General features: G+C 36.0%; 4 protein-coding genes across 6 annotated transcripts; 1 reads left to right on the top strand and 3 right to left on the bottom strand.

Annotated features, from left to right (window-relative positions):
* Positions 1-84: 84 nt before the first annotated feature.
* Positions 85-8834, bottom strand: LOC132182313 (uncharacterized). The gene is made up of 18 exons (XM_059595522.1): positions 8585-8834; positions 8155-8272; positions 7854-8041; positions 7636-7743; positions 6645-6709; positions 6311-6416; positions 5711-5794; positions 5194-5340; positions 4982-5110; positions 4365-4432; positions 3702-3735; positions 3528-3612; positions 2036-2103; positions 1835-1948; positions 1695-1730; positions 1488-1574; positions 598-689; positions 85-429 (listed from the first exon to the last, which is right to left on the bottom strand). The coding sequence occupies exons 1-18, from the start codon at positions 8774-8776 to the stop codon at positions 333-335; spliced, it is 1818 nt and encodes a 605-aa protein (XP_059451505.1). The 5' UTR covers positions 8777-8834; the 3' UTR covers positions 85-332.
* Positions 8835-9136: 302 nt separating this feature from the next.
* Positions 9137-11387, top strand: LOC132182394 (uncharacterized). The gene is made up of 2 exons (XM_059595630.1): positions 9137-9251; positions 10760-11387. The coding sequence occupies exon 2, from the start codon at positions 10772-10774 to the stop codon at positions 11201-11203; it is 432 nt and encodes a 143-aa protein (XP_059451613.1). The 5' UTR covers positions 9137-9251; positions 10760-10771; the 3' UTR covers positions 11204-11387.
* Positions 11388-12379: 992 nt separating this feature from the next.
* LOC132180825 (serine/threonine protein phosphatase 2A 59 kDa regulatory subunit B' gamma isoform) lies at positions 12380-17213 on the bottom strand. Its single transcript, XM_059593791.1, has 2 exons — positions 15296-17213; positions 12380-13178 (listed from the first exon to the last, which is right to left on the bottom strand). Exons 1-2 carry the CDS (start codon positions 16514-16516, stop codon positions 12789-12791), a joined length of 1611 nt encoding a protein of 536 aa, XP_059449774.1. The 5' UTR covers positions 16517-17213; the 3' UTR covers positions 12380-12788.
* A 3182-nt stretch (positions 17214-20395) lies between these two features.
* LOC132180848 (chromatin remodeling protein EBS-like) lies at positions 20396-26078 on the bottom strand. Of its 3 annotated transcripts, XM_059593825.1 has the most exons (6): positions 25691-26076; positions 24880-25222; positions 24649-24717; positions 22397-22535; positions 21424-21474; positions 20396-20842 (listed from the first exon to the last, which is right to left on the bottom strand). In XM_059593825.1, exons 1-5 carry the CDS (start codon positions 25761-25763, stop codon positions 21448-21450), a joined length of 651 nt encoding a protein of 216 aa, XP_059449808.1. In that variant the 5' UTR covers positions 25764-26076; the 3' UTR covers positions 20396-20842; positions 21424-21447. The 3 variants fall into 3 exon arrangements, with proteins under 3 accessions (XP_059449808.1, XP_059449807.1, XP_059449809.1); XM_059593824.1 differs by having other exon boundaries at positions 20396-21474; positions 25691-26075; XM_059593826.1 differs by lacking the exons at positions 20396-20842; positions 21424-21474 and adding an exon at positions 24213-24278 and having other exon boundaries at positions 22451-22535; positions 25691-26078.
* Positions 26079-26354: the final 276 nt, after the last annotated feature.

Genomic DNA, 26354 nt, shown 5'->3' with positions numbered 1-26354 from the left:
TGTAGATGGAAGAAAAGGGAAAAATGGTGCAAATGTTTTTGTTGTATGAATAGATGACCACTCTGGGGTATGATGTTGTACGAGTGATATGAATAACCTATTTATTTGCATTTCAGAGGAGTAGCTACTGAATATGCAGATTACAGGCATATGTAATAGTTGTAAATAAAAGAATTTACAAACTTCTCTGGTGAAGAACTGTGATATCTTTAATTAATTGTCAAGATCAATTTAGTACAAGCTTGGTAGTAAACAACGAATTTTCCATCCCTGTTCAAAAACTAATACTCTGTCCAAGTAGACCCGTCTCTCATTCATCTTCAAGTGACTATTTAGGGCTTGTAATCTAAACCAGCTCCATATTTCCAAGCCTCAAGATGCCGCTTCCACTCATAGTTCATCTTGGATGGAAGTGAGCCAAGCAATGGTCTTGCAAAATATGCAACTACTAAGAGTCTAGGAGATACATATAATGAAGAATGTGAACATAAGAAAGTTTCCTAAATAACAATATGGTTGTGGAATAACACTAGAATCCTTAATACTCATGCTTTGATTAAACTGAGAGAGGAAACATGAGCATGGAAAAATGATTACCTTATGACAGGGTCAGCAAAGGTTGAGAGAAACGTATAGTGACCCAACATAAAGAAATGTCCAAACCAGTCAAGAAGCACAGGAACACCAACCTAAAACATAACCGTTAAATCACTATTTATCCCAAAAGCTTAAGTTGATAGAAAATAACGAATTTAATCATTTAATTTATAATCTAACACTTTCTTCGCATGTGGGCTCAAATTTCTCCTTAATAAGTGAGACCCGAAGGTAAATTAAGAAGACAAAGTTCGAACTTAAGACTTTCCTTTGATAATATGTTAAATCACTACTTATTCTAAAAACTTACAAAATATGGATTTTGGGTGATAGTTATTTTGTGCATATTCATCAAGAAGATATAGTGATTGTACACCATACCAAGATGTATCTACTAAATCTATCAATTTATGCACCACTATCAAAGATTCAATACCTTTGCACTACCATACATTGTTCATTTTGGGACTGTCTCACTCCTTGTTACACTGCCAGTTCTAAGCCTGGATGATGGTGGGTCGTATAGCAGGCCAGCTATGGAAGAACTTCTCTAAATTCTATTTTTATATCTCTATCTTTTTCACCATTGCCAATTCAAATTTAGAGGGGGAACACGTTTTCTTAAGATGATACGGAATCTGAGAACATATCCCAATCAAGAAAAGCTCTTATTATTTTCTTCAATTCAAATTCAAATTAAAAAAATAAACAAATAAATAAAAATTGCTGTCAGAAGATCAAAGTAAATAGGAGACCTGGCAGTAAATGATAAGCCAAGATCCCAAAACATATACAGAACACTACATTGTGGTGTTTAGGTAGGTCATAGACTCACTCGAGTTGGAGAGAAAAAGAAAAAGAAAAAGAGAAAAAATGTACTCATCAATTACCTGCTTGAATATTGATGGAAGAAGTTGAGGTTTAGTTAACATGACTAGGCCTAAGGTCTGGGCAAGAGGCCCAAACTGTACAACATCCTGTCACAATATAGTGTTTCAGAAAAAATAATATTATTTATAATTTATGATGAAGCAATTAGTACTATTGAATCGGATGGAAATCAGAAATTTGCAAAACAGATAAAACAAGAAAATAACCTGAAGAAATGGTCTTAGAACTGGATCGCCTAGCCTCTGAAGAAGAGAGACATAAATTTATTAGAAAATGAAGGGGAGACAGAGAGACAGAGAAACAAAAAAAAAAACTCTGACATTGCTATATTGAAGTACAAGCTTACCTGCATACTCTGAAAATTGACATGAAGGAGCTCATTAACAAAATATGGTGAGACATTAGACTGTTGCTTCGCCGACATTGCTCTTTGAAACAACCATGAAGAACGTAAGTTGGGCTGCAGTACATAAATTTTGATTCAAATTTCAGATAACTATGACAGAAGTAGTGTAACCATGAAGCCAAAAAACAGCAAGTCACCGACCATGTATGGATTCAGCAGGGACAAGCTGTCCGAGTCAAGAAAGTTGCCACTGATTGCTTCGTATATTCCTTTGTTCACAGGAAAAGAAATGAATATAAGTAAGTCATATGAATAATGTTAAACTATCATTTATCTCAAAAGCTTAAACTGATATAAAAATGTAGACTTAATCATATAACTTAATATTTTAACATTTTCCCTCACGTGTGAGATCAAACTTCTCATCAACAAGTTGAGCCCAACATAAAATATTTAATTGAAATGAGAAGTAAACTATGGAATCAGGATTTGAACTCATAACCTCCGCTCTGATATTATTTTAAACCATCAATTATCCCAAAAGCTTAATTTGATACGAAATGCTAGACTTAATCATTTAAATTAATATTCTAACATATAATAACATTTGTACACACGTTTGATCAGCGTCTGGATACCTTAGAAATGATTGTGTTTTGTCTTCCCCCGCGCCGAACCCCCAGTGTCAGAACAAGCAGTTCCAGTTCAATCATTTAGGTTCAAACCATCACAATTACCAATTATAATCATAGGAAAAGAACTTGTGTGAACGTAATAAAACTTACATATATTTATCTTATGGCTTGCCATGAAGAACAATTTATTTACTGGGGAAAGGCTATTGCAGTGGGGTTATAAAGGCGACGCTCTATGCACCTTTTACAAAGGGTGTACTGAAGGTAGTGACCATCTCTTTTTCCAGTGCAGCTTTAGCAGGAGAATCTGGAGGAAAGTGTTAAGAACATGTATGGTAGATGACCCTCTTTTAATTTGGGAATAAGTGACGACGTGAGAAATTACAGATTTAAAAGGCAAAAGCTTAAGTGTTAGCTTGTGCATATTATCTTTTGGGGCCATAGTTTATCATATATGGAAACAAAGGGACGATTTACAGCAAGGAAATGTAGCAAATTCCGAGGAACAGATTTTAAAAAGGATCGATTGGGAAATTAGAACTTGAGTCATGGGAGCTGGAAAGATAAAGAAATCGATCATTTATGTTGCAGATGGGGTTTCAAGATCGAACACTGTGTAAATAAACTTTGGTTTTGTGTTTGTGAAATGAGTGTAGGTTTGTTGTCTGATGTAGGAAGGGTTCAGAGTGTGAGTTTAAAAGTGTTAGTAGGATTTGATTATAATTGGTAGTTGGTAGTTGGTAGTTGGTAGTTGGCTGAGTGGGTTTGGGGTCCAATAGTTGGTTTTTTGTTTTCCGGTTGGTTGAGGTGTAGAGATTGAGTTGACCTGCAGGTTTATGCAGCAGCGTTCCAGTTTATTCTGGAGAGTGCGTTGTCTTCAGTTTGTTATTTAGTAAAAATTATGCTTATTCATCCAAAAACAAATTTAATAAAACTTGCTTATTGCTATGAAAAACACACTGAAATAGTTTCGAATTTATGATCAGAGCTCCCCATTGATTCAAGAACCTCGTAAAAGGCACAATAATATACTGCTGAATTGTAAATAAAGTATATACCAGTTGACAGCCTCTGAAGGTGCCTAGTCAAGCTCCCAAAACCACCAAATGAAACGGGTGATTGTATGCCACTAGCATCACCAAACTGCAAAGAATGATTTTATGACACTTGCATTCCATATGTTACAAGACCATAATCTATTTGGAGCTTTAGAAGTTTATAACGTACACCACCTGTAAAATACGATTAAAAGCTGCTGGCAACGGGCTGTCAAGCCAAGTTGCCACCATAAAGAATTAAAAGGTGTCAGGTTTGAAGAAACCATGACTATAGTTAAGAGAAATATGAGAATATTTGCATTAAAAGCAAAATACACAAGCATAAACAAATATATGAAACGGTGTATTTAATCTAAGACAACCATAGGGAAAGTTTTCCACTCATTCCACAACAGATGTGAAAAGTAAAAGCCTCAAGTTACATCATTTATCTTTGGATGTGGGGCAATACATGTCATGAATAGTTCAGAAAGAGATAGAGCTTACATCTATTTCTAACCATTCATTTTTCAGAATTCATAATACATATCTGTTATCCACCATATGAAATCCTACAAATCAAAGCTCAATTTTGCTGCCATAATGTCTACTTACAAAATATACAAATGATGAGTCCAAAACTTGGATTTTACTAAAAGTCTGGCAGCTCAGATCTAGGATTCTGAATATAACCAAAACAAAGATGATACTCATTTCAACTGATAATGATCTATAAAAAATCTGAAACATATTCTAAAGAATTTTGACATGAGTATATGTCTTCATTGATACCCTATAATATTTCTAACAGCATTAAAGGAAACCATATTGCAACTCATACAATATTTGAATCATTACCTATCACGATATGTAGGAAAAATGCCGTATATAACTCTCAGTATCTCCAGGTCCTCAAGAGAGACTCCCTACAAAGTAGACATTCGAATTGTATTCGTAAAACCAATGTGAGGGCATCAAAGAAAGGAAAGCAGGGGATATAACATCCTAAAAGCTGCTGACTCTATATGTATGATCTTTTGGAAAGTAAGACCTTGTTAAAGGAATCAGTATGCAATTTTAAAGAAGGGAATACCAGTGGACAAGTATAATGTTCAGAGACGAAAGAATTTCCTAAGAATTGGTAATAAAGAATGACAAAATAAAATCTGATGTCTATCTGTTACATGTCGATTTTCAGAGTACATGCATTTAGAAAATACAAAAAAGAAATGAATCTTATATTCTCAATTATGGATTGACTGACTAGCAGTCGATTCACCACTCAAATAGGGACGGAATCAGAATTTCTTATTGGGAGGAGCCAAGCCTAATTTTAAAAAATAAAATAAAAAATAAAAAAATAAAAAAATAAAAAAGAAGAAGAAGAAGAAGAAAGATCCAGCACCTACTGAAATATAGAACCAACCACAGGGAAGCATGATATGCTAGATGTTGTCTGCAAATCAAAAATATACCTGATAATGTGGCATTAGATCCCAATATTGTTCTAATAGTTCTTCCAATTTTGGGGATCCTGGTTGAGGCTCAACATAAGTGAACATATAAGTAGTACGATCCATGGGACCTGAGCCAGCTGGAAATGCCTGACAAACATTCAGAGAACCCTTGAGATTAAAGTCACAAAACAAAATGTTGACATTACCCATATACTAGAAAGTTGAGTTACCTCCCAAAAATATTGAGCTTCTGAGGTTCCAACCTTCTTCACTGATGAACTGCTATATATGACATCACTAGTAGAGTTATCCTTAAAACCGCGAGCGCAAGATCCAACAACAAGGCAGACACCATCTGGCTTTCTCCCACATCTTATCTGTAAAATCAAATACACAACACCGAGTGGCAGTTCCAGCCAGATTGTGGGCATGTGTCAATTACCTAAGTTGGTAATAATCCAAATCACAGTAAGCAAGGATTGGAAAAATCAAGGGATATTTTTTTTTTGTTAAAATGTTTGCATCATAAGTTAAATCAGATCCAGTAATTTAGTCGACCTCTCACAATTTTGTAAACTAAACTGTAAGGAATAGCTACTTATTCTACCTATACTCAACAACACACAGAAATGTATGCATGCTTGCACGTACGCATATATTGGTTAATATATTAATTAATCTAACCAATATATGCTTAAGGTGGCTATGTAAGTGCACATCAATCATGAAGGAGAAGGGAAACCAGACCTGTTTTACCACAGGGGAAAAGTTCCCCATTGCGTCAATGATGAGACGAGAAGATAAAATGTTTCCTTCAGCAAGTTGCAAGACCTATGCAGAAAAGTGGTAGAAGCATTTATGTTATCTAATACTTCATAGACAGAGAATATTGATTACCCAAATTCAATTTCCATTTCGTTTTGTGGGTATGCTTTAGTTTCAAAAGTAGTCTTGTGACCCTGTTTTTTGGCATATTGAAAGCCATGTCTCAGTTCATGGATGAGATCAAAACTCATACAAAATTTGATCCATGGAACCTTAACACGTTAAACTGGAAAAACTTAACATCATATCATAATTGGACTTCTTTACCCATGTTCGAACCAAGACCCACTATTCTACCACATGGTTTCCAAACTATCCCCAAATCTGATATATTAGTTCTAGTCTTCCCACTCTTCCATGTAGACATCTCATCTCACAACACTAAAGTTGGGACATGTCATATCATGTCATAGAAATATGGTGTCTCATAGCAGCTTATTATCATGATGAAATGTTAATGGGTTTAGTCAGATTTAAGGTATGCACCTAAATAAATTACTTTGCAACTGTCAGAAAACTTACTGCTGCATCATCATATATACAAATGCTGGAGACACTGTAACCTTCCAAGATGACTCCACCAAGGGAAATAAAACGTTTCTTCACAATCTCTATAAGCTTTGCAGGTCTATAATGATAGAAAACTGAAAATCAGTACTATGAACGAGTTGCTGGGACAAGGCCCATCCTCTTGTAATAACATTATCAATTTCCTTAATCACTGGAGATATAACATAAACCAAACTGAGAATCAGATTGAAGCATTTAGAACATTAGGAAATCCTAGAATTCCAGTTAGATTTTCAATATAATAAATAGTTAAAAGCAATGTAGAAAAGAAAATAAGACAACTCACGAGACACCAAGATTAAGAATGTCTTCAACCCAGATCTCACCTTTCCCCTCAAATCCACATCTGTTCTGCGCATTCATGGAATGCCAAAAGAAATGGTAGAAATAATTAGGATAGCATCAGAACCAAAGAGGACACAAGACAGAGTTGACAGTTGGGTAGTATCTGGCCTTATTCAAATTGCTATAAGAATTTTTGGACATGTGAAATTCCTTAACAAAAATCTGTGCTTGGTAACACAAGTCAAGCACCCTTTTTGCTGAAAAAGTTAGGGTCCTCCTCTGATCATGGTTCAAGGAAAGTCCAACATTTAATATATCCTTGTATTGGAAGTTACATTTTCAGAAATTGCCTTTTCAACTGCTAATGTTCTTGATTGATAAGTTACCACACTCACACCTCCAGTTATGCACTATGACCAGTGAATATGGACATAAATCTTTATGCAAGTGTATTTGTGTTTCAGCATAGTTGAAAGCTATAGATGCCCAAACTGAGCATCCAAAATCCTTTGCATCTGTTTTTTTGGGACTAACTGTATCCATGTTTGAGTTTGTTTTTGTACGATGATAAATCATAGAACTATTATGACAAGAGTAATGATTGTTTAATAGGCTGCAACAAAAATGGCAAGCAATGCATTGTTTAACACCTAGTAATGGACTCTTTTGTAAGCATATGAATATGTGCCATGTTGCCTAGTGTTTGACATGCCAACTGTAGGAAGGGAAGAGCCCCCTACAAATCAAATAGCATGCATAAAGTCACTACATAGGTGAACTTCACCAATATATAGAGTGCTTATATAAAAACTCTTTGCTTGTGAGATATCATTCAAGGCAAGCATGGCCTAAGGATCGTCTTGTTAACAAAATCCATTCCTAGTTGGAGGAGTCAAAGAAAAAAACTGAATTGTCCACGTCTATCGCATAATTCATATGGCCCAACGTGAATTGGACTTCAAGTTCATCAATTTGTGAAGTTCAAAACTTACAGGATTAAATTTCACAGCAGTCGCTTCTTCAATATTTTCCTCTACAAGAATTCCAGCTTCTACAAGCTCAAGGAGCTCTTTTCTCGAGATATTCCATTCTTGTTCCCTCTGAATGAACATCAAAACATTGATTACCACTCTCACAACAACTGATCATCTAAGAGCAATTCTCTATGTCGAAAATTATCGTTACAATTAATCCACAGTACAATACATACCCCCTTTAGGATATTTCTCTCCACCACTCCTACTCGAAGACCTTTAAAACTCAAGGCTGTGGCAATAAAGATTCCCAAAGTACCTCCACAAACTAACACATCAAATGTATCTACTGCTTTGCCATCCGCGCCAGAATGGCTAAACATACCACGAGTACTCGTAACTATTTGCTGGGGTTCTGGCACAACTGCAAAATTCATATGTGAAAGTTACCTAAGATTCAAAGAATTGACTGCACATTTATAGGAATTCACAGTATAAACCAGGGGAGAAAATCTGTGATGTATGAAATAACTCCACCTGTCTGAGCAGAGCAAATACTAGACCAAAGCTGGTCCAACCTCTTTAAGGCATTATATGAGTATGCCCCACCAGCACCACCAACTTCACCACTAACTGCAATACTCTCCATTATTTTCTACACAAATAAAACACAAACACTCGCATATTACATTGGCATAGAATTAAGGAAGAAATGTAAAATCAGTTAATGTGGTTGCACCAATTTACAATAAGCATCCTATGGTTTAAAACTAACTCCCCATATCGAACTACCCTTTGAAATTTTGACTGAAACCGTTGCCGAACCCGGAACCACCGCAAATCCTTGGGATCATTCAGCTACCTCCTCTACCCAATTTGTGGTGGTCCGACCACCACCTACTGGACTGAGTTTGCATTTTTCACTAAAATTAAATTGTATATCTGAGAATTTTTGAGAAAAGGGTACCTGGGTTCTGGAGGGAATAGACTGTGCCATAACGCTTAGGTTTCTTGAAGCTCTATTGCCTCGTCTTTGGACTAATGGACTCACCAGTGGGTACTGGGAGAACCCATTAGTGGGTCGAAGCTGAAGCAACACCATGAGTTCTAAATTATTAAGCCAAAGCAAATTCCTCTCTTTTCCCTCATTTCCTCTCATTTTATCGTTTGAAGGCTTGAAGCTCAAGATGCATGCGTACCATAACGCGACACGTTAACGGCCAAAACTGTCTGTCTCTTCCCATTTTTTCGGAAGTAATTCTAGAAGCGTCTTTTTTCTCCCTCTCCCTCTATAAATGAAGTAATTTTTAAAATTATTATATGATCAAAATTTAACGATAATAAATCACAAATTTAATGCCATCATCTTTACACTAAAAAAAAAAAAAAAAGACAGAAGAATAAACTCTAAGATTTCTTCAGTTACGGTGAAAATAGATAAGGTAACCGAGACGATCGGTTCCCAGTCCAAGGCTACATGCGGGTGAGAAGTAGAAAGGTCACCGACAGGTGACGTAACAAGAGTTCACTTGAACAATTGGATAAAACCTTGGATTCAGGGTTTTAGTCATCGCTCCTCACTCCTCAGTGTCTCGCTCTTGGTCTTGGAATCTGCAGACTATTATATTCAACAGGTAAAACACACCCACGATTTTCTTACTCTTTGTTTTGTTGTGTTTTGTTTTATGATCGTCTTTGTTACCAATATGGTGTTTGTTCTGTTTGTGTTTTCTTCGACTTTCTGCTTGGTTACTGGGAAAATGGGGGAGAACCGGAGAAGAGAAAGGACATTAAATCAAAGTCTGAATCTTTTTTTTTTTTTCTTAGCATTTTGTGTTGGGTTCTGAAAATTGGAAAATCTGAACCCCTCAAAATGGTTCTTTTAGGCTTTCTTGTGTTGTGTAGTGGTTTTTGTTTTCTTGTGTCTCACATAGTGAGAAAACCTAGTTTTGATTCCACCCATTTTCTACATTTTCTTAGCAGCCAAAGGGAGTTTGTTAATTCTTGAATTCAAGTCCATATCTTTTTTTCTTTTGTTTTTTTGCCGACCTTGCTGACTCTTTCTAATGGTTGAAATTTGAAATCAGAAGTAAATAGTAATGGACTGTGAGGGTCTTCTTAAAATATGAACCCTCTAGTAATCATGTAGAATGCTTGAGTAGTTTTAGATTAATACTGTTTAAGAAAATTTATGAGGACAACTGCGCTTGGAGATATCAGGTTCAATTGATAAAACTTTTTAGAAGGGTTTTTTTTTTTTTTTTCTTTTTGTTGAAAAAGTGTTTTGTTGTAGCATAAAGGTGTTTTGTGTTTGGAGTTGCTTGTTAATGCTTTTTGCTTTTTTGTTAAAAAGCAAAAAGCTTCTCTATAAGGTATTGTCAATCAATGCGCCATTTTTTCATCTTAAGTTACATCAATGGCAATACTAACTTTTGGATATAGGCATAAGCCAGAGGTAGATTTAATTTTATATGCGTATTCAAGTCTTTGAAGATGTGAATCAATTGAGGTTGAGGATGTTCCTCGTGACTTTTCCGTCATCAATCACCATCTGTGCTTATATTTTATGCATTTTAAGATGCAATGAACAATCCGTAGTTGGAATGCATAGAGCATATGCTAATAAATGACATGAGAGAAACATAACATGTGCCTATAATTTAAGTTCAGTGGAGTAAGATATGAAATGTGCAGATAAACTAGAAAGGAGAAGTGTATAATCAATGATATTATTATCAGAGTGAAGTTATGCCTAGCAGGGGATATATTTGGAAGAGTGGTGCTATTTAGTAGATTGTTATACGACTACCATATAACTGCGATGACATGACCTTATCGAAATGCAGATTTTCACTGCCACATCATCTTAGTCGTATAGCAATCTACTAAATAACATTTCTTTACATGGAATTGTGTTGTATTGTATCATCATGCTCAAGTGATAGCTTATGATTCATTCTTACTGTCTTGGCAGTTGGCACCAGAAGGGAATACAGATGCCAATAGTCATTTTTTGTGTAGTAATATAAAGCACAATGTTTCTTATTTTTTTTTTTTTGGTTGAGTATAAATCACAATGTTATTAACTGCTCTGAAATTCCTCTAATATTTTGCTCTCTCGCAACTTGGCCATCTTGAGCAGGGCAGCATAGGCATGGCAAGCCTGACCATGCCCTCAAGCTTCAGTTGCTTCTCTGTCAACAGCATCAGCAGAGATTGTAGAAAGTTGAGCAGAGATATTGGGCGATGTCAGGGTATAAAGGCAATGCGAGTAGAGAAACCTCTTGAGGAATTGTACAATGTGAGGGTGGAACGGAAAGTGTCACAGCAGCGGCTGGTGGAGCTCGGGGTTTCAAGATGGTCAATGTGGAAGACCAGCAAGTGCAAGTTGCCCTGGGACTGGCAGGTGGACCAATTGGTTTACATTGAGGAAGGGGAGGTGAGAGTAGTTCCTGAAGGGAGCAAGAAGTTCATGCAATTTGTTGCCGGAGACCTTGTTCGTTACCCAAAGTGGTTTGAGGCAGACCTCTGGTTCAATGGTCCATACCAAGAGCGTTACTCTTTCAGAGCATATGGCGATGATTAAGGGTCCATCATGTCAAGACATATGGATTAATAGTCTTTCCCTTGCTAGGTATCGTCTTGTCTATTTTAACCGTTTTAGTTGAATTAATGTATATTGGATCAAAAAGTTGGTTTGAGACCAGTTTATTGTGTGGTACTGAATGTATCAAATGACTTCCCATCAAAAAACTAGTTACTTATGGAAACCAATTGCCTACATGATCGCAATGAACGAGTAGGAATGATAATTTGTATACACATGTCGGGTTTGGATCGTATCAAAACAGGGATATAAAGTTATATAGGTCAATTCTAATATGACTCATTTAATTAAATGGGTTAGACCCATCAACCTTAATTCGTTAATTTTGAGTTGAGTTCATGGATAGTTCATAGGTTGTATCAAAAATTGTCAATCTTACTGTCACGTTGTGTGTAGGGTTCGGATCATGTCGATACATGAATATAAAATATAGATACCATAACCCAACTCATTTAATTAAACGGGTTAAATTCACCAACCTTAATCTACTAATTACATATCAAATTTGCAAAGCATGTTAAAAATTAGAAGCCCTTAAAAGAATAGTTACTTATGAAAACCAATTGCCCTGCATGATACAATGACACAACTTACGAGTTGCAGTGCATTAAGTTGGAATCAGCAATACAAGAGTTTGGTGAATTTACATTTGGTTTTCATGCAAAAAATGGTATCTAATACTATGAAAGGAGTGAAATTCTGCAAGTAGGAATAAAGGCAGCGCAGGAGGTGGTGATGGAAGGGATAGTAATTACTGAGTCACGCCCAACCATTAAAAGCTTCAACCTAGTAATAAGTTGATAATGGCAGCACTTCTGAAAGTAGTCTGGCAGAAGGTATATACAAACATCCTCCAAAACAGAGCTCCATCCAGGAACAATTCCTTCTATTAAAAATAAGTTATTTTTAATGCTACTCTTTACATTCATTTTATACTGATTGATGTAGCGTGTTTTAAGTAACTGGCATGAAAAAACTACTTAAAACAAGTCACATTAGCTAGTGTAAAACAAGTGTGAAGAGTAGCATCTGGATACATTACGGCAGTCTCTGAGATCCACAGAAGGCACAGACATAACAACAACTAGGTCATGCAATTTGTATTAAAACCAATCCACCATGACAATTTTTCCGCCAACCATAGGACACAGTACATTAAAATTTTCGAAAGAACGATGATATATACGTTTGACATAAACAGAACTCAGACTACAAAATACACAGGCTTATAGCACAAAAAGAACCATGTTTTGCATCATAGCACAGTAAAATATTAATCAGGTAGGAATCCGAACAACTACGTCAATTGACCAAATCCCTTATGATACACAAACACCTCCATGCTGAAGAGGATAGAAGGAATGAGCCAAGAACCCAAAAAGACCAACCAGAATATCATCAAAACCCAACTTTCACTTTTCCTTCTCAGCAGTTATACTTTAATAAGAAACGCAAGGGAAGCGATGCCAAAAAACCCTAGATTGCGCCAACTGAGTTCCGCCCACTCGCTTTGTTCAACTATAGCTGAGAAAGATGAACTCTAGCAACATGCATGTCCTGTGGCTCAACTACCTGCAGTAGCCCGGGGCTTTGGGCTAGTAGCAACGGCAGTAGAAGAGATAGATCTTGAGACAAGCACGGCCTCACTGCTTATAAACTTAGAGGCTGCAACATCTTCCAATCGCTTCCAGGTTGATTCCCGCTTCTCCTGCGACTCCCTCTCCTTGACTTCATTTTCTTGGAATTTGACCAAGCACTCATCAAAGAGTGCTTGATCTTCATCCGAGAATATTTTCCTCACATTCAATGTCAAACTCTGAACAGCTTGGTTCCAGTGACTCCGTGTATTTCTCTCCAAAGCTGGCAAAATTATAGGCAGAATCACATTACGGTTCTGTGTGATTAAATTTCTTATGTGATCGTTGTTCCACAAAAACAATGCACGTTCAGCAACCTGCCAGAGAAAACCAGTTAAAACATCTATCCAGTAATATCTTAATGATGTTTGACATACACACTGTTTGAGGGGGTCTTTTATCTTTTGTAGAATTAAATCAACCACCAAAAAGGGGAACAAGCGAAGCAATTACAGTAAGTACAAAAAAGTGAAGCTCCAAAAAATAATGATCGTCAATTTAGGGATCAAGTACAAATTTCTAATTGGGATTAATCTGTAGAGTAGCGGGCAAATGCATGTGATTTCTGCAAATTAAATAGCTTTCCTTTCTACTTATTTTCAATTTAATTTTTTTTTTTTTTTTTAGACAAGTAATAAACCAATCTCATTAAAAAGCGTAAGGTGCCCTAAATACATAGGAAGTATACAAAAGGAACTACTTAACTAACACGGGCAAAACAAACATAGAAGTCACTATAACTAAATCGACCAATGAGACATATATGCCGCCGTCCATACATACAAAGTTTCATAGAACAAAGATAAAATTTCCCCCGCGTCCTCTCTCTGTCCTTAAAACATCCATCATTCTCACTGCAGAAAATGAAAAAAATACATTTCATTGCCATAATATATTGGCCACTCTTTCTAACATCAATCAGCCACCAATTGACCTTGTTGTTAACGCTTTTTATTCTCCCTTTTGTTTTTTGTTTTCAACATAAAAACATTAACAAACAACCAAAAATACAAAACACTCAGAATTATTTTCACCTTTATGTCATATTATAACACTTTTTCAAACAAAAACCAAAAAAACACCCTCTAAAAAGCATTAATTAACAAACAGACCCCACCTCAAAACCTTCTATGACCTAATGGTGGTTGAATAATTTTTTTTTTACTTTCTAGTTGGTAAGTTAGACATCTACCCTTTGGTCTTGAATCCATGACCTCACCCTCAATTAATTCTATGAGAGGAAACATTATTTGAGCTAGAGCTCATTGGCACAATATAGACTGAATATTGCAGCTATAAGAAAGAGTTTAAATGGAAAGTACCATTCATGGCATAAAACACAATTTGCACTTGCTATATACACACAAGTCCTCATTACGGAAGGCCAGCCTTTCCATTTTTGTTCCAAATAATATACAAAACTGAAATTCCACACAAAATCTTTGGGTTATATGGGTTGTATCACAATAAGAAAATATTAGCACCCGGAGCAGGGGGATTGGGTTCAAGCAAAGCATCACCGATGCATCTATAGTAGAGAGAGGCCTTCTCAAAACAAAAACCTTCTATCCGGAGATGTGCCGTTTCTAGGACATACCAGCAATGCCATTTACCCAACAAAATCAGTGCCACGGTTTAAAAAAAGTAGAAATGACTGTGAGTGCCCTTGCAAAAAAGATGTAAATGCTACAGAAACTATTTCTCAAAAGAAAATGTAAGAAGAAGACATTTTCAAGAATTTAGAACACAGCCATAGTATTTCAAGCACACTCAAACTTGACGGGAAATGGCCAAGTATATATATGAAAATAATTATCCTCACATCGTCAAAGGCATGGAGGGAAAGGGGGACTCCTTTACAGAATAAAGTTTAATGCAAATGTAGATAGGTACTGGGAATCTGTGATGAAATTCTTACATTCAGAGATCATGTTATACTAGATTAAAAGGACTTCAATTCTTACCATATTTAATAGATGTTGCATTTTAAATCTTCACATACATTAAAAATTATCTGAAGACTTTTGACCATCTTAATACATACATTCCACGCCAAAAGAATCTCCTCATTATCCATAAAATGAGGAGATTCTCAAAAAAACCATAAACAAAAACTTTATCCCACATCCAAGATATTGAATATCCACAGATTCATAAAAGGAAAATTCAAAATAAAACATCAAAGACTCAAGCTTTAACACATACAACTGACAAAACCAACTGGTATGAAAGTGAAAAAGCCAAAACCACAATTCAGAATCCCAGTCTTATTGCGACAGCAATTAAATTTCCATGAAGAATAAGGACCCAATATAAGAGAAATTTAAATTATAAAACAAAATAAAGGGCAGAAAGGATGAATGAAAAGGGATGCCAACGCTGATGATCTGTATGCTAGAGATAGAGAAATCTAGAAAGATCCTAAAACCAGCACCTGAAAATGTGAGCTGTTGAGGCAGCGACCAATTTGACGGAATAGCGGGACCATGCAGCGCTGGAACTCTGCTCCCTGTGTGGCTTCAAGAACCTCCTCCAATTCACCAAGGAACATAACCTCCTTTGAACTATTAGTTATGGGCCAATACTTTAAAAGACCACGAATCACAGTATCAGCAAGCTTGGCATCTTTCTCCACAAACTGAGTAATGCAATATGAAAGTTGCTGATGGTACAAAGATACACACTTTGGCTTATGAAGGGGAATCAAAGCGCGGATAAGGAACAGCTTGTGCTCTTCCTTCAAAGGCAAAGCAAATCCATTAATTATACTGCCCAATATTTCAAGCAATTCTGCGATCCCATTGTGCTTTTCTGTCTCAAAAATGAAACGATAGAAGATATTGTTGATAGCTTTCCTAATGAATGGTCGATGCACCATGAACTTCCCATAAATGCGGTGGAGAATCGTTTTTAAGTAATCCCTCTCTCTCTGGTCCTCAGAATCAAACAACTCAAGCAATCTCAACACAAACGAATGGTCGATATATCTTTTAGCAAGTTTGGCATCTGTCTCCGGTGAACCTACAAATCTTAATAAAAATTCATACACTATCTGAAGATGAGGCCAAGCAGGATCCATGGTCGGTTCCTCCTCTTCTGGGTCATACATTTCTGGAACTTTACCATCATGATTTGGAGATGGGAGTGTTCGAAACAAATTGGCTGCCACCATCTTCGTGATCGCCTGCATTGCCACCTCATTGAACTTCGAAGTTACCGCTGAAGCATAATCAACGAGCTCCACCAAAGTTTGCCGCTTGACATCCTTCTCTTTAAGATTCTTTGCAGAATCATTGAAATCGAAGAGAACAGCACACATATTCAGTTTCCTGATAAAGAGGTTCTGCTTTTCCGAGCTCGAAACATCTCGAAAACTCGGCAAAGCCTCATATACCACCGAAGAAGCCAACACAGGACCCACTTGGGCCGCAACGGTTGCTGATTTTTTCCCTTGATTCGATTTGTTTACAGGTGTAGAGTGAGAGGCAAGACTCCCATTATTTGAAGATTTCGAAGAAGCTGGAGTGGGTTTCGAGCTATTAACAGAAAAAGAGTTCAACGAAGAAAGGGCATTGACCCCTCCGTCATTGTTCGAGTCATTATGCGATGATTTTGAGGGTTTTCGAGGTAGTTTACCCAATATCTGTTTGATCATATCTACAAAACCCTAAAACCCTAACCTCAATCCCAAATTTCCTAAACAATAGCCAAACTTTATACCTAGAAATAGCTCAAAACATAGGCATTTCTCATAATTAATGAATATAAAACACAGGAATTTGAAAATGGGCAACCAGAAGAAAAGAAAGAAGCAAAACCCTAATCAGAAACTAATACCTAAATGGGTCTGTGCATGTGAAGCTTAAGAATTCAAAATTGCAAAGCAGAATCAAAGTTAGAACATTTGGGATTGAAGAACAGAGAGTGGGCCGCTAAGTAATTGAAGAGATAGCGAAGAGGGAATCACTTACATTGACGACATGGTTGAAGAGATCCAAGAAAGTGCGAGAAAAACGAGAAAAAAAAAAATCCGAGTTTCCCCAAGAAAATCTAAGCTGAAAAAAGTGATCTTTTCCAACTCATAAACCCTAATTCAAGCTAGAGAGAGAGAGAGAGAGAGAGAGAGAGAGAGAGAGGTACAAAAAAAGAAAAAACAAAACTAAGAATAGAAAAATTGGAGAATGCCTCTCAAAATTATAGCAAAGCTCTTCTGTGCAGCCTTGGCTTAGCTTATTTTTGCACTTCGATGGTGAAAAATGAAAGAGGAAAGCAAACATGGGAAATTGCAAAACAGAGTTTCAAATTGTGTTTGGTAAATGTCAACAAGGGCAAGACCTAAGGTTTTTTTTATAAAATTCCTTCTATGTCCCCATTTGAAAATGTTCATGTGTTGATGTGAGACTAGTGATCATGGGGATGCAAAATGGACCCAATGGCATCACATATTGCAGATGGGTGTGGGTTCCACTGTGTCTGTTGCCTGTGGATTGGGTCTTTTGGGTTGACTAGGCAAGTGAAGTGGGATTGAGGGAGTTGAGAAAGTTTTATGTAGTCTCCTAATCCCAACAGATTGGGTACATTAATTTTTGATGTCCTCAAATATTTTGCTATTTGTTAAAATTGTGTTTTTTGTTTTTTAAATATTAATAAAAAAAAAAACCCGAAACACAAAATGCTCTTAAAATTACAAAAAATAGGTTTTGCCTTCCTTCCCGTGACATCAGAATATTTTTTCAAACCAAAAAATTAAAAAAAAAAACCCTTAAAACACATTAACAAACAAAGCCATATATTTTTCTTAATCTTAGTATAGGGTTGAAGCCCACATGCATATTTGTCTTAAACTGTTTTTTTAGTAATATGGTATGCATTTGATTTTTGGACAACCAAATGGTTAGATTTGTTAACGTATTTGGTTAATTTTTTTTATGTTTTTTGTTTGAAAAAAAAAAATGTTTTGACGAGTTTAGATTTGAGAATGTGTTTGATTATTTTGAGAACACTATGTAAAGCCTTATTTATTAAAAAAAAAAAAAAAATGTTTTGACGAGTTTAGATTTGAGAATGTGTTTGATTATTTTGAGAACACTATGTAAAGCCTTATTTATTAAAAAAAAAAAAAAAAAAAAAAGTTGTGTGCAGGAATGGAAGAATAAGGGCCGGTATAGGCCATGCCCCCCTCCCCCACAACATAAGAAAAAAAAAAAAAAAAAAAAAAAATTGCCTATTGGCCCCTACCCACTAAAATTTTTGGCCATTAACCCCTATTCATACTAATCTCTACATTCATCCCTATTGTGTGGCTACCTTTAGTGGAGGAGAGGAATGGTTGCGACCGCAAGGCCATCCCTTCTCTACTTAGAGTCATTATGCGATAACTCAAAACTATAATATATCAATTATTATAAATATTTCTTCAAAATCATCTATAGGAAATGGATTGTAATATATAAACTTTATCAATGGGTTTTATTTATCCTTACTTTTGATGTTAACATGATTTCTCTTTTATGGTGTCGTAACGGCCTACGAAGCGGTTAGCATCTCTATACTATCATTCTAAAATAATTAGTTAAGTAACAATTTGAGCTTCTTAAAATCACTTATAACACTCGGTCTCATCTAGTAAGAAATCCATATGAGACTTAAAGCACATAAATAAACGTCTTCTCAGGGTAAGACTGGAGAGTTACAAGTGCATCAAAAATTTTGCATAAGATTTAAAGCTTTAAGACCCGTCGAGTTGATGATAGGGACTTAGTCATACCGTGCTCCATACATTCAATGATTAAAGTTGAATCCAGCTGAGTCTTGTAGAAAGTCATGGTGCACATGACTATGTCAAAACCTAAAAGGTATATTGGCATTGCTTAGTCAACAATTCTTTAGATTCAATTTATGAAATAAACATCCCTTGCTTCAATGTGTTGGTATCCTAACCCTCAACCAACGAACTCCTCATTCTTAAAATCACTTATAACAATTGGTCTCATCTAATAAGAAATTAATATGAGACTTAACACACATAAATAAACATCTTCTCAAGGTAAGACTGGAGAGTTACAAATGCATTGAAAATTTTGCATAAGATTTAAAGCTTTAAGACCCATCGAGTTGACAATAGGGACTGAGTCATGCCGTGCTCCATACATTCGATGATTAAAGTTGAATCCAACTGAGTCTTGTAGAAAGTCATAGTGCACACGACCATGTCAAAACCTAAAAGTTATATAGGCATTGCTTAGTCAACAATTCTTTAGATTCAATTTATGAAATAAACATCCCTTGCTTCAGTGTGTTGGTATCCTAACCCTCAACCAACCAACTCCTCATTATTGATTGAAAGATAGTCCCAATCATATCATCCTATGCTCCATTACTCCCTCCTCTTCATGGAAAGTTAGAAAAGTTCTACAAAAGTGCAAATTTAATGGATTCCCATCTCCTCACTGCTCCGTTTATCAGTTTGACTTGATAGTGAAAAAGAACCATGTAATTTTGTCTCTCTTTCTCCACTTCAATCTCTTTACTTTCTTATGAATTTCTACGTGGCTTTCTTAGGAAAATGGGAAAAGCGGAAATGCCAAGGGATGGACCTCTTGTTCCATTTCACTTTTATCTTTTTTTTTTAATGGTTAGAGTGGTTTTAAAGCCAACCAACTTAATATGAGCTAGAAAAGAAAGAGGCATAATAAAGACAAAACTTTGACACAACTTTTCTCTTTTTTTATAAAAATAAAATAAATAAATTCTAAAGCAAAAACATCCAATGTGTCCTTTTTTTATTTGGTTTTTTTAAAAAAAAAAAAAATTCATAAAAATGATCGCATAAAAAGGACAATTTTTTTTTTTTTTTTTTTAAATACCAAATAAAAAAAAGACAACATTAAATGTTATTACTTACGAAATTTTTTTTATTTCTTATAAAATATGACCACATCAAGAAAAAGTTAGGCCAAAGTCGTGCCTTTATCATTTCTCGAAAAAAAAATCACATGGAAAAAGTGAATCGCATCTGAGTGACTCAAGCAACACACTTAGCCGGATAAAGCAGAGGGATGCTGAAGTTTCTTGTGATAGCAAAAATTTAAACCTTCATGTGTAAAGTCCCAAATCCTACATTGTCACCGAGGCCTCAGAATGGATTCTGCCAGCTTATGATATGTTTGAGGTACACCAAATCTAACACATCGTTTTAGCTATCACAATTAGCATGTCACTTACATTAACTCCAAATAATATTACTCTTCATACTCATATCACACTAGCTAAAGTGACATGTTTTAATTAGTTTCTTTTATATATATAACATGTTAAATTAGTCGTAAAAAATGTGATAAAGTGAGTGTAAAGAGTATTTACTCATTAACTCCATATCAAACTGTTGTGTTGGAACAGACCTACAACTGATTGACAACTTTTTAACAACTTGCTAACATTACATGTGGTTACAAGTTGTAGATACAAGAGTTGTAATCCAGTATTAGGTCTAACATTACTATGAAAGGACAGCATTATCCACATCGTTTGCCAGTAATGAGAAACATTTTCTTTATTGCATATGCAATGATATCCCGAACCTCCTTGATAACTCTATAATGTACAACTACAAAAAATAAAAAACAAAAACACAAAAAAAAATCATATAAAATGCCAATTGTACGATACAAGTTTGCTTGTAAGGAAGTGCAGAACACTCCTGATGGTCTCAAGTTTTCTGGGAATGATCTTCCAGCCGAAAAGGTAGTAGGTGCATTTATGTGAATCTTCAATTCTTCATAACAATTCAACCGTTGGGAGTAGGACTTCAGAGTTTTGAAAATCAACCAGAGGAAGGACAGATTGATTCAACAGAACCCAGCTCCACCAGAAAGTCAGGTCAACCCAGTGGCATCAGTAGATGTGGGGGAGCAAACCCACTTCATTATGCCAGATGGGTTTTTCCCGTCACTTTGCAACTACACTCACCAAGCTTTTAGTCCTATTCATGACAACCATCAGTTCTACTGGCAGCCTGCCTAAGGATCGAGGCAGTGCCTGAAAACTTCAAGAATCGAGAGAACATAGGAAAAAAAAAAAAAAGAAGAAAACCCAAGTCTGCAGAGTTCTTTTCAAAAGATTTTCAACATTCGATTGATCTTAGGGGAAACACATCCCACCCCATTCCTCTTCTATCTTCTTTGCCCATCAACAAAGATCATAAAGGGGTAATAAAAGGCTACTGCAGTTGTGGTGGCAAACATACAGATAACGGAAATAATGCCAGCAATAAGGACATCACAACAGAGCCAATGTTTCGCCTAAATTTATGTTGTGTTCTTGTGTGTTCTGCGCTTAAATAAGATTCAGGCGCTTTTTGCACATTTTGCACTCTTGAGGACATTAAAGATCACAAAAAATAGTCATCTCCTAATTCTAGCACACATACAAACATTTGAACATGGTAAAATAAGAAAAGCCTTTTGGTTTGTGCAAGCACAGTATCTTCTCTGCACTGTACAATTCCACGTCACACAACAACAACAACAACAACAATACTGGAGGCGAGCAAGAAATGAGTACCTCCCCGTTATGCATCACGATCAGTCATCTCTTCCTGCGCTTTGGCTCGACCTAGCATAAACATTTGCGAGAGGTTCATTAAAAGTTAAAAAAGATGGTCCTTGATTGAATCATTAGAACCACCAAGGGCATGAGCTGAACCATATTAATCTCTTGTATGAACATTCTCAATGATGCCTCAAGCAAAAGAATGATTTCATAGTGCTTCAAACAGCATTTGAGAAACTCATTTTCTTAACTTTCAACTCAAAATTTACATTGATTATCATTCACACATTAAGATACTTCTGACACAGTCAAAACACAGAACTTAAGAAATTAGAACCTAATGGACATTGCAACTTCACGATTGCATCCTTTTCCATGTCAACTCTAAATCTAAAATGTACACTGGCACGGAAGGAACAAAAACACTAAGTATTAAATTACTTCAGTATACATCAGCCCTTAAATCTACATATTGTATTCAATTTTCAGATTGAAACTTGCTCCAACTTTCCACCATTAATATGCATCCTCCAAGGTCTCACAACTTCAACAATGAAATGTAACTTAGCTTGATTTCAAGACTTCATTAATGCAGCTTGGCCTTACATTCTTTAATGATAGTTAGCATTTAGAGTCATAAAATCTCAAGAATGGAAAATATGATGTACCCAACATCCTCAAAGGTAACAATTGTTGATATGTAATTCAATTTCACAATGAGCTCCAGCGAGAATTAGGAACAATGGAACACAACTTTCATGGCATTTCTTGTGATCACTTCCAAGAGAAGTGAACAGACCAAATCTTTGAACTGGAAGATCAGTTGGCCAAAAAATAACCATGAGCAGCTTTGACCAGCATTCACTTGGGGCATATCATTTACTAACTGGCAAGACCAACAGAATCAATCTAGAACAACACAATTGGCATTTAACTAGATGACAACATACACACACAGTGACAGAGAGGACACAAGTGTTCTCACCTTAGCCTCAACAGATGGTGATACCGGGAATGCATTCAAGGATCTTTTGGCATCATCATCAGATGAACACTCCGAGCACAAAAAGTGTTCCAATTTTTTTGCTTCTTCAATGGTCATACCCATACAAGAAGGATGAAACCTGCAATAGAGTAATATATGAGATATGGAAAACATGATTATTTTTTCTTTCGTTTTTGATAAGTAAAACAGGATAATTCTTATTATTTTTACATGGATATGAAAAAAGAAAAAGCATACCACCTAACACCCTCAGTGTCAATTGAAAGATAACACGTCATTTCACTTATACAACTCATTGGGTTTTTGACGAATTCCATACCCAAAAATAACAGACCTTCAGACGGACTTCCTAGAGTTCTCACTGTTGCTTTTGTTAATATGAAAACCCACCATATGAATTAATAACTGATTCCAGTATCCCTTACTTAGCTTTTATTTCTTTTCTTCTTCTTTTTTTCACTTATACCATATAACTGACAGTAAGGTAAGGTCTGAAAATTTAGAGTAAATGGGACAATGTTACAACAGCAAGTTTAAAAGTATAGTTAAAACGGCAAGAGTTTCATCCAAGCTTATGAATTATGGAATCCTATATGCCTTTATTCCACTTATTTCTAGCAAATCCTTTTAAAGTCACTTAAAAAAATATCCACAACCAACTCACATACTCACGTTCTAATTCAAACTTTTTGAAGTATGCAATAGATATGATTTTCTCTCAAAGTTTTATAAAGATTTTCTTTCACTTCATTCTGGTTGATCTAAAATTTGCTTATGTACATGTCAAAAGTATAACCAAACTATTGATACTTACTCATGATTCACTACTCATATCAAATTCCACAAAGTTTAAAGTCAAACCAACAACAAACTGAATACACAATACAAAAAACTAGCATCATTCGCACATAGCACTACTCACATCTTACTGAGGAAGAAAGCACAAAGTTCCAATTGATACAACACAGATTTCATAGTCAACAAAGATATGCTCTCCATGCTAAGTGCAAGGTAAAAGGTGTGCTTATATATCTCCAATTTCTCAGGGCAACGTCTTCTGAGCAGCAAAAGGAGTAACATCCTTTAAGATATCTCCAAACTTAATAAACCAGTAAATGACCTTACGCAAAAAATGCAGATTATTTATCCACAAGAAGTCACTTCAAGCCTTTTTTTTTTTTTGATAAGTTCACTTCAAGCCTTAATGGGACTAAAATGGAAAGCAGGGAGGGGCAACAGGAATTGATTACATGAAGTCCCAACAAACTAAACCGAGTGTAAAGCAATGTGATGGGAGAAAACTAAATCAGGAAAATCAAATGAATCTCAATCATATAACAGCTTACCATGTATATAGACACCAGGACATGGTAAAGTTAAAAAAACTGCCAAAAAAAACCCTAATGTACAGAGCTCTTTAACTCAGCCAGGACAGATGTTCTGCCTAAACAAAACTAATAAATCCTGCCAATTTACTTTAAATATTTTACCTTTTAATTCCGATAGAAGCAAAATTCTACGCAATTGCAACCCAACTAGAGTTACACTGAACAACTTGCTCTGATAACATTAGTAGATTGTTAAAACCATCAGCAAGAAGAATGCACCACTTTGCAAATGATCAATCAAAACAAACAAACTGTATCATGAAACATTCAACATGCTTCATTGATCCTACCAGATATATGTGGAGCTCAAAGCGTTCGCTATCAAAACAAAAGCAGATTTTGGGCAGATTTCCAATATGTTGTCTGCAATAGATGAACAGAAAAAGAAAATTTTCAACAAAAATCACCTCTCCACACACTGGTTCACATGGTACTAGAAATTATGTCTTCCTTGGCAATGTCCAAACACCCGCCTAAAAAAGAATGCCTTCAAAAATAGAAGTGATAAACATTTCAAGCATAATAACAAGGATGACTCAGTCGATCAGCAAATAAGTGGAAATAGTACAGTTTCCAAAATGATCACCTTGTCCAAGAACAACACAAGATGAAGCATTTCAAGCATAAGTGACTACACACTCATTTACAATTTTTACGTGATAAAGCCACAAAAATGTAATCAACCACAAGCAACCACTTCAATTTTTGCGCCAACGGACCTTCATTAGAGATAAATTCAGCAACAAAAGCAAACATAATTTATTTAGAAAAGCGACAAAAAAGCACACATACTACAAGCCACCATTCAGCAGAAAACAAAGGAACAACATGCAACTAACTTACCAGTCCTTGCATCCCTCACACTGCACCATTAGGTCGTCTGGGTTATATGGCATCTCACACTTGCAATACCTTCAAAACCAAAGGCCAAAAACCAGAACATTACTTCCAGCAGCAATAAACAAAGACACTCAAAACACACAAAACAGAGAAACAATAATTCGTAAACCAATCAAAAGCAGTCCGAATTTCATTAAAAGCACTCAAAAAACCACACAAACCCCAGAAACTCACACGGCCACACGGTCCGGCGTGAACCCACCAGTGGCAGCCTTGTACTCAAACCTACAAAAGTAATCCTCTGCTCCAACATTCTCAAGCTTAGTGTAGTTCTTGAAAGAGTGGACTATACACTTGCCCTCAATAGTGTGCGCACTCTGCACATCATAGTGGTCAGATAGAAACAGCTCCTTGGCCCCGTGGAACTGTCTCCGCCCTCCAATCGACTCTTCGGGTCGATAATACCATCGGATCCTAACCTTCACGTTGTTTCGGTGATCCGCTTCGATCCTCTCCACACGCGCCACGTACGGAGGCTTATCGGAGTCCGATGGTCGCATCAACACGCAATCACCAGCTGCAAAATAGCCACAAAATTAACCCAACATTAATGCAATCCAAAGCAACAACAACAACTGGGTTTCCAAAACCATTAGAAAAGACAACGATTTGGGTCTTCAGAAACAAATATTAGAATTGAGAAATTCTGGGTTTTTAGAGCGTAAAATTAAAAAACAAATTCTGGGTTTTGATAGACAGAAGCGCCAAAGCCGCAGAAGCTTGAAATTTTATTGGGGTTTCATAAACAAATATAAGAACAGAGATATTCTGAGTTTTTAGAGCCTAAAATTAAAAAGCAAATTCTAGGTTTTCTGGACAGGAACAACCAAAACCAGAGTTGGGCATGAAATTGAGTTTTTGGGGTTTTAGTATAAACAAAAAAAAAAAAAAAAAATTGAAAAAGCAAATTTGAGTCTTTTTTAGCTTAAACTAGGAAAATAAATTACGGGTTTTTCCCAGAGAGAGAGAGAGAGAGAGAGAGTACGTCTGACGACTTTGTTGGTGCCTTTGATGGTGTAAGAGTCGAGGTCCTTCTTGCCAGGTTTGGTCTTGGCCATGAATGGTGCGGTTGGGAAGCTTAGCTTAGCCTAGCTCAGCTCAGCTTAGCCAAAAATGGAAACTTTTGGGGTTTGGTGTGCACGAAGCTTAATTGGGGGAGAATGTGAGGGAAATGGATAGACCTATGGTGGAAATTGCAGGGGTTTTGTGGGGTTTTAGGGAAGTGAGATGCAGAGTTTGGATTTGGGAGAGTGCAGGTAGAGAAACCCTAGAAGCTGTGTGTGAGAGAAAGAGAGAGACAGAGAGAGAGAGTTGGGATGTTAGGGTGAAGAAGGTGGATGACACATCATCATCCATCATCATCCACTAATGCATGCATGCATGCGCGATGGCACCAACAGGATGATTATATATTTAAGTCTTTTGTTTTTTGTTTTTTTTTTATTATTCTCTTCTGAGCGATTGTATTGTCAAATTTATTATAGCGACGGACCTGTCGTCATTTGCCTTTCACTTAAATCATTCCATAGTGAGGAGGATTTATGGTTATTACAATTAAATGGGTAAATAATGTCAAATAATTTAAAATTTTTGATCCATCGTACTTATATATTTATTATATGGTTAGATACAATATTAAATTTTGACTA

The sequence above is a fragment of the Corylus avellana genome, chromosome ca5, assembly GCF_901000735.1.
Source record: "Corylus avellana chromosome ca5, CavTom2PMs-1.0".
Taxonomy (NCBI): domain Eukaryota; kingdom Viridiplantae; phylum Streptophyta; class Magnoliopsida; order Fagales; family Betulaceae; genus Corylus; species Corylus avellana.
Note: the sequence above shows the minus strand (reverse complement) of the source record. Positions and strands in the feature narration are given on the sequence as shown.

What these genes read in the sequence shown, in the direction of transcription:
- LOC132182313 (XM_059595522.1), bottom strand. Translation starts at nt 8,776, where the DNA reads ATGAGAGGAAATGAGGGAAAAGAGAGGAATTTGCTTTGGCTTAATAAT. An exon ending in TCAATTTTCAGAGTATGCAG is followed by an intron (nt 1,731 to 1,834) that starts GTAAGCTTGTAC and finishes TCTCTTCTTCAG; the next exon opens with AGGCTAGGCGATCCAGTTCT. An exon ending in TTCTAAGACCATTTCTTCAG is followed by an intron (nt 1,575 to 1,694) that starts GTTATTTTCTTG and finishes ATATTGTGACAG; the next exon opens with GATGTTGTACAGTTTGGGCC.
- LOC132182394 (XM_059595630.1), top strand. Translation starts at nt 10,772, where the DNA reads ATGGCAAGCCTGACCATGCCCTCAAGCTTCAGTTGCTTCTCTGTCAAC.
- LOC132180825 (XM_059593791.1), bottom strand. Translation starts at nt 16,516, where the DNA reads ATGATCAAACAGATATTGGGTAAACTACCTCGAAAACCCTCAAAATCA. An exon ending in TCAACAGCTCACATTTTCAG is followed by an intron (nt 13,179 to 15,295) that starts GTGCTGGTTTTA and finishes TTTCTCTGGCAG; the next exon opens with GTTGCTGAACGTGCATTGTT.
- LOC132180848 (XM_059593825.1), bottom strand. Translation starts at nt 25,763, where the DNA reads ATGGCCAAGACCAAACCTGGCAAGAAGGACCTCGACTCTTACACCATC. An exon ending in CACCAACAAAGTCGTCAGAC is followed by an intron (nt 25,223 to 25,690) that starts GTACTCTCTCTC and finishes GCTATTTTGCAG; the next exon opens with CTGGTGATTGCGTGTTGATG. An exon ending in TGTGAGGGATGCAAGGACTG is followed by an intron (nt 22,536 to 24,648) that starts GTAAGTTAGTTG and finishes ACTCTATTGCAG; the next exon opens with GTTTCATCCTTCTTGTATGG.